The 12,111-nt window shown below is 42.3% G+C and overlaps 1 protein-coding gene across 6 annotated transcripts in view; it reads right to left on the bottom strand.

The window, feature by feature from the left end:
* Positions 1-8,389: 8,389 nt before the first annotated feature.
* Positions 8,390-12,111, bottom strand: part of LOC124002290 (fermitin family homolog 2) — an 84,070-nt gene continuing 80,348 nt past the window's right edge. For all 6 annotated transcript variants that reach the window (XM_046309667.1, XM_046309668.1, XM_046309669.1 and 3 more), the window contains 3 exons: positions 11,451-11,575; positions 11,083-11,224; positions 8,390-10,889 (listed from right to left, as the gene is read on the bottom strand). In XM_046309667.1, coding sequence (XP_046165623.1) covers positions 10,716-10,889; positions 11,083-11,224; positions 11,451-11,575 — 441 coding nt within the window. In that variant the 3' untranslated portion in view covers positions 8,390-10,715. The remainder of the gene's footprint in view (positions 10,890-11,082; positions 11,225-11,450; positions 11,576-12,111) is intronic.

Raw genomic sequence — 12,111 nt, 5'->3', positions numbered from 1 at the left:
TTCTCTGAGGAGAGACTGGGAATTTGAGAAGCGGAGACGATGAAAGAAACTAAACCTTCAGCATGAAACTGAGTCAAGGTTACAAAGGCTCAACTCACCTCTCAAACTGCAGGAAAGGATTGCTCAATAAGTGGAAAAACAGAGAGTAGTTATTGCTCAATTCTGTAAGATCTTGTAAATAGGTGTTTTGTACACCTCAGATACCAGACAGATGCCACATATTCAGTTGGGCAGAAGAGGCTATGTGGACGTGCCAGATGGGTGGAACACTTTTTTATGGTTGTTATCTACCTATGTATCTATCTACAGTGCCTGTCAAAAGTTTGGTCACACCTACTCATTCAAGGGTTTTCTTTATTTTTACTTTTTTCTACATTGTAGTATAATAGTAAAGACATCAACATTGTGAAATAACATATATGGAATCATGTAGTAACCAAAAAAGTGTTTAACAAAACAAAATATATTTGAGATTCTTCATAGTAGCCACCCTTGATGAAAGCTTTGCACACTCTTGGCATTCTCTCAACCAGCTTTACAAGGTAGTCAACTGGAATGCATTTCAATTAACAGGTGTGCTTTGTTAAAAGTTAATTTGTGGAATGTCTTTCCTTCTTAATGCGTTTGAACCAATCAGTTGTGTTATGATAAGGTAGGGGTGGTATACAGACGATAGCCCTATTTGGTAAAATATCAAGTCCATATTATGGCAAGAACAGCTCAAATAAGCAAAGAGAAACGACAGTCCATCATTACGTTTAAGACATGAAGGTCAGTCAAAGCGTAAAATTTCAATAACTTTGAAAGTTTCTTCAAGTGCAGTGGCAAAAACCATTAAGCTATAAGATGAAACTGGCTCTCATGAGGACCACCACAGGAAAAGAAGACCCAGAGTTACCTCTGCTGCAGAGGATAAGTTCATTGGTGTTACCAGAAATTGTAGGCCAAATAAATGCTTTACAGAGTTCACAGCATTCTGACAGCACACAGCACTCTGTAGCAATAAGACATCCTATCTGGTATGCGCTTAATGGGACTATCATTCGTTTTTCAACAGGACAACGACCCAACACACCTCCAGGCTGTGTAAGGGCTATTTGACCAAGGAGGAGAGTGATGGGAGTGCTGCATCAGATGACCTGGCCTCCACAATCACCCGAGCTTAACCCAATTGAGATGGTTTGGGATGAGTTGGACCGCAGAGTGAAGGAAAAGCAGCCAACAAGTGCTCAGCATATGTGGGAACTCCTTCAAGACTGTTGGAAAAGCATTTCAGATGAAGCTGGTTGAGAGAATGCCACGAGTGTGCAAAGCTGTCATCAAGGCAAAGGGTGGCTACTTTGAATAATCTAAAATATATTTCAATTTGTTTAACACTTTTTTGGTTACTACTTGATTCAGTATGTTATTTCATAGTTTTGATGTCTTCACTATTACTCTACAATGTAGAAAATAATAAAAATAGAGAAAAACCCTAGAATAAGTAGGTGTGTCCAAACTTTTGACTTGAACTGTATCCACACCGTATCCATCGATCTAATATAACTTTGTGATTGGTTGAGGAGCAGTATTGCAGACCCTAGCACTCCCTTTTAGTTCCATCACCCTGAGGGCTGCTTTCACCCCTTCCAACTCTTGCAACACACACTCCTCATACACACACCTCTCACAGTGGAAAACATAAACATCATTCCTGCCCATGACATCACTGTGGTGAAGCTAGAGTTGGGCTCCGGGAGAGGAGGGAGTGAGAACAAGGCGCCATAGTCCCTGTGTAGAGAATAGGGTAAACAGTGGGATGAGAGGGGAGCGGAACGGCAAGGCCGGACCCTCTGCTCTTCTCCTGGCGCGGGCCGCTTCTCCTCTCCCCATGCGGACAGATGGCTACCTCCTCTGATTCAGAGGGGTTGGGTTAAACGCGGAAGACACATTTCGGTTGAATGCATTCAGTTGTGCAACTGACTAGGTATCCCCCTTCCCTTCCTCTGTCTGATCAAACACTCCATTCAAACAGGGCATTCATGTGGCTTGTTGTTTATTCAAATCAGTATGTTGAAGAGTTCATACCCTGGTCATTACAGTGAGAAATGTAGGAGAGACTTGGTCTTTTATTATCTGATGGGTGGGAAAGCAGGGCATGAGATCTGCATGTAAGATTAATATACATGTGTATAGTTTATAGAGGAGGACAAGGCTTCATTTCTAGCGTGTGTGTTTGGTTGTGTATCTCCTTGAACCAAACAGTGGGAGTAAATCAAACAACAAAGAGCATGTTTGAAACCCCACCTCTTTAAGGAATACCTAGGATAGGATAAAGTAATCAAAAATATTTAGATGCATATTGTAAAGTTTGTTCCACTGGATTCATTTGCATTTGTAAGTCAGAGTGATTTAAATGTAAATGTAAATGTAAATGTAATGTTTTATATTCTTTCATCAGAGTGATTTACTGGCTCTTGTTAAATCTTGTCTTATTTTTCAACATTTCAAATCAAACAAATGTTATTGGTCACATACACATTTTGCAGATGTTATTGCGGTTGTGGCGAAATGCTTGTGTTCCTATCTCCAACAGTGCAGTAGTATCTTACAATTCACAACAAAACACACAAATCTAAAGTAAAATAATTGAATAAAGAAAATATATAAATATTAGGATAAGCAATGTTGAAAGTAGCATTGACTAAAATACAGTAGAATATAATATAGTATATACATATGAAATGAGTAAAGCAGTATGTAAACATTATTAAAGTGATTAGTGATTCCATGTCTATGTATATGGGGCAGCAGCCTCTAAGATGCAGGGTTGAGTAAAACGGGTTGTTGGCGACAAACGATGGCTATTTAACAGTCTAATGGTCTTGAGATAGAAGCTGTTCTTCAGTCTCTCTGTCCCAGCTTTGATGCACCTCTGCTGACCTCGACTTCTGGATGGTAGCGGGGTGAACAGGCCGTGGCTCGGGCGGTTGATCTCCTAGATTAACTTTCTGGCCTTCCTGTGACATCGGGTTCTGTAGGTGTCCTGGAGGGCAGGCAGTGTACCCCCGGCGATGCTTTGGGCAGACCGCACCGATAGTGGACATCTTGAAGCAAGTGGGGAGAGTGCATACCCAAATTATTTTGTTCCAATTCGAGTAGATTTGTGTTAAAGTCAAACGCTAATCGTCATTCATCTCACAACCTCTTATTAACGTTAGACAGGAGAGGCGGGCTGAATTTCTGTGACACGTCACCCATAGCCAAACCATTTATTTGAGTCACACAGTTGGGTCGTGACCTGACTCGCATTATAAATAAAGAAATAACTTTTCTTGTGTTCTGCTTTATGTCTCACGATTCCCTTGTTCAATTAAAGTTGCTCTGCTCGAGTGTATCTCAGTTTAATACCTAATCATACTTTATTCTAGCACAATGCTCCACACAAGCGGAAGTAATTAAGCTCTGTTGAGCATTCCGAATTGGATCAGATACGGTAATACGACTGAACATTTCTAAAGAAAACAATGAAACCGTGTTTAGAGTGAAGGTGCAGTATGTTTTATACTTCCAACTACTACTTCCTTGAGGTTCGGTCAGGCATAACGGTTCGTCTTTAGAAAGACTTTCTCTGCTGTTGAACAATGTGTCACGTGACTAGGATTGTTCAATGACCTTTCAATCACAAGGTGAAAGCAGATCCACTCTACACTACAGCCTGGCCTGTGGTATACACCAGGAAGAAAAAGAGTAGACTGTACACAAACATACACTTGTTTTGTGCTTGCTGTGTTACCTTACAACACTTCCCGTTCAACAAATATGTTTGAACAACACAGTACTGTGCAATTTTTTCATCTCAGGGAACCCTTATTGAGTACTGCTGTGAATACATTATTTCCTATCCCAATATGCTATATGTTTATCAGCAAAGAAGAAGAATCTGCGCTCCAATATAAACTCATAAATTAGTTTGAACATTATCACAATAAACACATGAGGGAGAATTGACATGTATTGCAGAGCAATTATATACTAAATAGTGGGCCGCCAACGATGCACTCTAGAACTGATGTTAAACTGGAAGGAAGCTTTACATGTTGCCAGTGCCTTTTCATATGGAGACTCTTCCCTCAGAAGCCATTTCAGCAGGAAAATATCATTGAAAGGACATTTACAGAATTTTGATTTTCTATATAAACTCTATAAAATCACTTTGATTAGACTTTGAGGCAATAAGTATGAATCAATTAAGGGCTTTCAAGCAGTCACATTTAATTCATTTCTGGTCAAAATAAATCGTACTTGTAGTAGGGCGGTAGGTAGTCTAGCGGTTAGAGCACCTGGCCAGTAACCAAAAGGTTGCTGGTTCAATTACCCGAGCTGACTACATGAAAATCTAACGATATGCCCTTGAGCAAGGCTCTTAACCCTGATTTGCTCCAGGGGTGAGGTACTGCTTGCTATGACTGACCTGGTAAAACAACACATTACACTTAACCTCTCCAGTGTGTGACAATATGAAGTACATTGTGCTAACACTGAGAAAACATTTCATCTCGCGCTTTGCCTAAAGGCAGCATCTTAACTTAGACGTGAAAGCAGGAATTTCAGAGGAATCCCTGTATCGGTTAATATTCAGCCATGTGGAGTATTACTGCTACAGTGCTAACTAAATAGGCTGTGATGCATCCAACATTAGTCATCACTAGGACCCTGACCAAGAAAATAAACTGGCCATTAGTTAGTTTTATACAGCCAATATAGAACCTACAGTATAGCTTGGGTCTTTCTTCATCAGAACATTTCACACCGTCTCACTTATCAGCACAACGCACTCTGCTAACAAGAAATAATGCATTATCACGGTCTGGGACGAATGAGATCCTTAGTGCAGTCTTCTATCTTTACATATACACTACAGTTCATATCATAGCTTCTCCTCTGCAGAGACCTCATCTTCAACACATCCCACCCTTGTCTCCCCATGTCCCCAGCAGGCAGTAATCAGTGCCGACTCTTTGTTTTGTTGTCAGATAAATGTCAGCCGGCCAGCTAATTTAGCCAATCAATGGCCAGACAGCCCCTGGGTATGACAAGCAGCTGAGGATCCAATTCTATTTTCCAAAGTCCAATTTGGGCTTTATTACAGTCAGAGTGTCACATTGGGAAGTTCTCATATCTATACTGCAGAGGGCTAATGTGGGGACACGTAGGCTGTCGGATCCCGGGGATGAATGGTGGCGACGGAGCTTATTGCCTATTACGTTTCTATGGTGGGGGGTGTTAGAGATGTGAAGCAGCAGATATGGAATCACTAGATACCTGGAAACAGATGAGCTGACTTAGAAGAGGGTAGATGTGGACCCGGTGGGCGGCTCCTGTCACAGTGATCTGCCAAGGCCAAGATCATTGATAATAATAATACATTTACAATTGATTGTGTTGAGGTGATGTCATTTGGCAACACACAATTAAGAGAGATCTCGCGGATGACCTCTCAGACAAGGCGGCTTCTTCCAAACATAACGAAATAGGCTACTGTACGTAATTCATTTGCATACATTTTTATTCCTCCCTTGGCTATCGTTCTCAGTGGTTTAGTGTTGAGATTGATGTTTTTTTTACAACTCTTACACAACATGTAATGTAGGCCTATGTCAATGGAGCACTTCTCCCACACCCCACAAACCCCTTAGGACATGCAGGTCCCAGCACCCCTGACTCATCGTTGATCCTCACACCCGTTTTCCATGTTCTTAAATAAGGTCAACGCTCCAGACTGCATTAGCAGTCGTGTGAGAAACAAGATTTTACTGAATTAAAAAGAGGCTTTCAGGGGCGACGGTAATGCAAATGAGCCAATTTTGAGTCAGAATGCCTGAAGCTGCAACCTACCCTGGGAGAGAGGATTATACCTTGAGAGGTTCTGACTAAGCACAACTAGAGAGATAATGTTTACCAAGATGCAGATTTGCCTTGGGAAATTATATTTAAAAATGTGATTATTTTGTGATATTTAGTTAGAATTTGATCAAAAAAAAAAAAGCAATATAATTTGGGAGTGTGTAGAGGGGTGTTCACAGTGGGCCTGTGAAAGTAACGACTGGCCGCAAATTATATAGAAACTTTGTTGGCTCCCATTACAGACACAGCTCATCTCTATAAACATCATCTGACCTCATCAAAGACACCCTTAGATCACGTGCCAAAGTCTTTATGACGTACAAGCTTCACACTTAAGGCGCATGCCCTGGCCCCAGCCAACAGGTCCATCACTGACATCTGTACGTATCAATGGTCCTTGCTAATCAAACAAGGCTGAGGACATTCAATACAAGTTGAGTGTTTAATGATTGACTTGACATCATTTGATGTGCGTGCACTACTGTACCTTAACCATGTGCGCTCCATAGCACCTGAGGAAACGAGTACCCTCTACAGGCAAGGAGAAATCCTACAAGGTGGACATAATACATCCATTGTCCAGAATGCAATCGCTGTATTTACTAAGGCAGCATCTGAACACAAAGACAAACATGTTTCCCCAGTATGGGAAGATGCCTTAGTCCTGAAATAAATATCCAACTCCTAAGAATGACTGTTTAATTGCCCATTGGTTTATAGCCTATTGTGGTCTGCTTTCCTGGACGACATTACACTATTCCAATGTGTAACATTCACTTTTCCGATAGACTGGGAGTATAGAGTTGCCTGCCAAATACAGTTGGCTTTTTGATGCAGTCATGAGGAAATGTAAGCAGTGCACACATTTTAAACATCAACCTCGATGAGGATGAATGTGTACACGTATGTACACACACACCTAACATTAGGAGCACCTTCCTAATAGTTGCACCCCCCCAAAACAAACAAAAATCCGCAACCAATCAAGTTAAAATGAATCAACCCTCAGTTCCATTACCTTAACTAGGTATGAGGAAGACGAGGAAATATGCTTCCTAGAAATTAAATCACTGTGGAAGACAGCTGGCACTTCAGTAGTTACAGGTGGTGTCAGATACCTTCCGTGTAATGCATGTCATTTAATTAAATCAGTTGAAACGCAATGCAATTCTATTCAAACTCAACGGGGTGGATTTTCTTTGAAGAATTCTACTCCTTCTGCTCACATCTTGGTGGACGTCACCCTGTTGTACCATGAGGTCACAGGAATTCTGTGACACTAGGTGGAGTGGCGACGGGTTGAGGACAGGCACTTCCCCACTTCCCATTCAGCATCACACACACAATGGGAATATTCCCTCTGGAGAAGACCCAGGGAAGGGAGCGTGGGGAAAGAATGTGGCTGGCTGTGAGATGAGGAACTGACACAAAAGCACACTGAGGACACACACATACAGCTTTAGTTGGTTGAGTGACATCCTCCATGCAGATATACATGTCTGAACCACTACCCCCAATAAAAACAAGGGTGCTTTGAATAGTACTTTACTGTGTAAATGCTACTGCAGAAGAATGCCTCGTTTTGTCCCGATTCTGTCATTCTGACATCTTTTTGAAGGGCAGGGTGTTCCCTGTAGATTTCATTGTACCCAGAGCTACACAATTAACACCTCATCTGACCTCAGGACAGGACTGGACTGAGGGTGGAGACGAGTGGACAAGCACTGAGTTCTATTCACATAGAGGGATACTGAATGTAATAGCCCAAGGCAGTAATCTTAAATAATCCTACATGCTCAGATGTCTCCGCGATTCCATGAACATGACTAGATTATACTACCCATTTTGTTTTCTAAACTGCACTGTGATGTGCATGTTAACATTTTCTCTCAGATAATGTAGCTACAATCACACATGTATAATCCAAAGAGACAGAATAAATCCAACCGTCTACACCTCTGACACACCTGCCGAGCATCCCCCCCCCATGACCCCCCCCCCCCCCACCTCTGTCGCCTGTCTGAGTCACACCCCACCACCTCACCCTACAGGATGCAAAGACACTGCGGGAATCAGGTGGCCTGAGTGCCATCATCATGGCACCTCCACACCATAGCAGACGGACGGTTGCCGTGGCAGGACGGGGAGCCTGTAAACGAAGACGGTTGGTAACTCTGAGCTCATTTTAACTCCATCAATCTGCCACTCTGTTTGACAGATGCCAGATAACATTGGAAGCCGCTTTAAGAACAGTGAGTGATCTTTAGAGAAGTTTGGATCCAGTCCTGGATATGATGCGAGTGCAGCAGTGGGTGGAAGATGGAGTGGTTACGTACTGCCCTCTGGTGGAGACAGGGTAGAATCACCCAAATTTCAATTGTTGCAGATACAGAAAATGACATATTTTAGCTTTAAAGTGGTATCCTGAATGATTTCTGGTCCTCAGTAATCATTACTGCCTCAATGTTCGAATAAGTAGGAATATAATATTATAACTCAAACCTTAAATAAAAAGTATTTTTATTTTTTAAAATAAATGCATTTCTTTGCAGTCTGAAAACAGCAGGCCATGCACTGCTGCTCTGGACATTGGGGGCAAACAAAAAACAACATAGTAGGAAAAACATAGGCTAAGCTTCCTTCTCTTCAGTTCATTTACGCTCGTTTGTCTCAAACACTAGGTTCCATCTCAACTAAAAGGGTCTCCTTCATACCAAAAACATTGTTCAAAGAAAAGCTACAATGGTGATCAAATCTGAAAATGAAGTGATATATTTTTTAAAGGCACCGAACAGAGTAAGAGTTTGATAGCCTAGGGAGGTGTGCCAAAAAAAGGCAAGAATAGAAATTAGCAATGTAATTCTGCTTATAGGAGTAGCAAGAAGAAAAAAGTACATTGAAAAGCCCTTTTATCAATGTTTCTGAGTATAATAATAAGTAGTGTGAGACAAATCTTCATTAACTTTCTACCAACCTGGAGTTTGAGACTAGTGTTATCTTCATATATAGATCATGTTAACTCAATAAGACCGTAACATTGGCAAGCACAAATCTTCATACTACACAATATTGACTAATGGCTCCCCGCTCTTATCTGGAAACAAAAAAAGAACAACTGTACAATTCAATTAAACCTGTGTTTTTACATAAGTTACAAAAAATGAATACTTCATTTAATGTTCCTTCATACCGAGGAAAAAATAAACCCGGACTTTGCATAATTCATTCTTCAAACTTGGTGACCTATTGCTGGTGCGTAACAATGAAAACGAGAACTGAATAATAGTAATACTATACGGTGTAAGATAAAGAACGTCGATAACATAAAGGAGGCGGCTGCATCTGGGAACGCTGTTATTGGTAATATCCCTCCAGCTGTACTATACATGCACAATGCAATGGCAAGGGTCTGAGTCTCAAGGCAGAGCTGAGGCCTTTCCTACATGCTGTGGGCATCTGACAACCCTGTGGCTGGCAGCATGTACCTGAGCCACATCATTTGGCCAACAAGCCTTCATGCCACCACATGTTCCATGACAATAACATACTCATTCGCATTTTCACTAATTACCTCAGGACTTGTCAACATAACCAGAAAAATAACTTCTCAAACAGAGTATCCTTGAGTGACCCCTTCTAGATGATCAAGCACCACACTGACATATTTTAGCTGTAAGAACTAGGCATGGTTATTCAGGTGTTTACAGAACACACTGTAGGACATTCACCCTGGTTGAGCTCTGTGTATATTCAGAACCGGGTTTTCTGACATACTAACTAATCAAGACAACAGGAAAACACGACTGGAGGTGTGCACCAAGGCTTGTTTCATCTCTTCAAGCACACTACTGAACACAGGGGAGAGGAAACTGCCACTGGAGGTATGCTCAGAAAGAAAACACCATTAAAAAAAACATTAATTTAACTACTACAGCTTATTCATATTGGGATCATATGTACACTGGAGAAGTGCTTACACGTGACTTCATATGGACTAGTTAGATGACGGAAGGAAATTACCCCATATCACTTCCTGTCTCTGCCGAGGAAGTAAAAGTGTGTCGCCGTTTTGCTGACACTCTTACTTTGGTGATTGCTACTGCCTATATTGATAAAGGGAGTAAATATGTGGGTGTACAATACGTGAGAGTGAAGTGGCACTCCGCAGCATAAATTAGACAGAGTATCATATCACAGGAGTAGCATGTGAGGCAAACCACTGGCTACTTCAAAAACTAAGTAGAGCACCACATCTTACTAAAATGCCAGATTAAAACAGGAAAAACAAAACATGGATAAATAAATAATGTGATTCTTCATTAACACATGATTTTGTGGTCTGGTCGGATTACGACGACGTAGTGGAGTTGCTGACGGGCCAATTCGATCAGTTCCTTCAGCTGAGTCGGAGTACAGGGGGGGGAGATGTAGAAAAAGTATTTGTGAGGGAGAGGTCTCCTGACACGTTCTCATGGACATAGCTTTGTGATAGCTGCTTGAGGAAGTAGACCATATCCCCTGTGCATTGGAGAATGATGGGGGAGCCCACAGGCAGGGTTTGGAGTTCAGAGATCATCTGGGCTGCAGCATTGCGCAAAATATTAGTGTTTACAAATACCATTGTCAGCATTAACGCAACAAAAAATAAAGGGTGTCAGCTTCTTAACAGCAATAACGATAGTGAGCAGCCGTGTGGGCCTCTTCAGCACAGCTCCAAAATAAAACCAGCTAAAATATATAACAAATAAAATAAACTGATAAGATCTAGTCCCCACCATCCCTCCCCTCTTGACCCCTAATCTCTGACCCCTGGAATAGGGTAGTCAGACTCAGACCCAGCCGCTGGTCAGCTTGTAGAACATCTCCTCATCCAGAGACTCGTTCTGGTCCTTGGCGCGTGTGGACAAGAAGATGTAGCCTCCGATGAACTCATGTACCACCTTACAGTCCACCTCCGCACAGATGAAGGCCAGGCTGGGCTCATCTGCAAACTCCACCGTCACCTAGGGCACAGGGTGATCACACAGTCAAAACCATAGGACTTTACTGACAATTCATTTAGTAAAGATGAAAGATTTACATGTGAAATGCCATGTTAAGATGGTAAAGTGAAAACAAACTGACGGTGACTGTTTAGATGACTGAATGCATTGTCACAAGCTGTTCATTTCCTGGTCTATAAGCTGAAATTTGTACCATCTTGATCTCCCAGTTGACGTTCCACTGCTTCATGTTGGCGAACCTCCAAGTCTTGATGGCGTCTCCGGTGTTGGCGTCCATCCGGATCAGACGGTTGTAGGTGATGCCGATCAGCTCATCCCGCTTCCCACCCTGGAATCTGGGAATGACAGAGAATTCCAAGTGAGCACACTGCTTGGGATGTGGTTCTTGGAAGTAATATGATTATTGTATTTCAACCATGCATCTTTGTATCCGACAAGAACGTCTCTGTTAGCCATAAAACAACAAGTCCAAAAACACACAGACACCGAGAGAGACAGAGACACAGACTTGGGGAAAATGTCTGTTATTTTCTGCATGAAGAAGAAGAGAGAGGGACTCACTTGGCCAGGAAGTGAGTGATGCCAAACTCGGGCAGGGACTGCCAAGCCTGGATGAAGCGCATCTTGGCCTCGATCAGACTCATCTGGGCCACATTCTGGTGGGCCTCCAGGATCCGGGCCGAAATCTGATTAACACACATTGAAAGGCTGTTGAACACGTGACACACCAACACCACCTCCACTCTGAAACCAAGCCCCAGACCAGCGCTGTTCAATGTTTGTCCTGGAGGGCTGAAACACTTCTGGTTTTCATCCTCCCTTTTCAATAAGGGACTAATTCAGACATGGGACACCAGGTGAGTGCAATTAACTACCAGGTAGAAACAAAACAAAAACGGATGTTTTTCAGCCCTCCAGGACCTGAATTGAACAGCCCTGCCCTAGACAAAGACATTGGTCTACTGTACACACACGGCCCCACCATCACCACACTAAAACCACGCTATAAACCCCTAAACCCAAAGACACCTTCCCGTAAATATAGGAAGGCACACAAGATCACGAACTAAAGTATGAACCAACAGTTGAGATCCCCAGAGGCCAGTCTAAATGTAATGGCCCATGAAGTGCCTCCCCGCCCTGGCGAGAGTGTGTTTCTTTACAGCCCTAAAGTTGAGTTCGGAGCAGAGCAGCCCAAACCCATGGCATATGAGTCAGTGGG

This window comes from Oncorhynchus gorbuscha, linkage group LG17, assembly GCF_021184085.1.
Source record: "Oncorhynchus gorbuscha isolate QuinsamMale2020 ecotype Even-year linkage group LG17, OgorEven_v1.0, whole genome shotgun sequence".
In the NCBI taxonomy this organism is placed as follows: Eukaryota; Metazoa; Chordata; class Actinopteri; order Salmoniformes; family Salmonidae; genus Oncorhynchus; species Oncorhynchus gorbuscha.
Note: the sequence above shows the minus strand (reverse complement) of the source record. Positions and strands in the feature narration are given on the sequence as shown.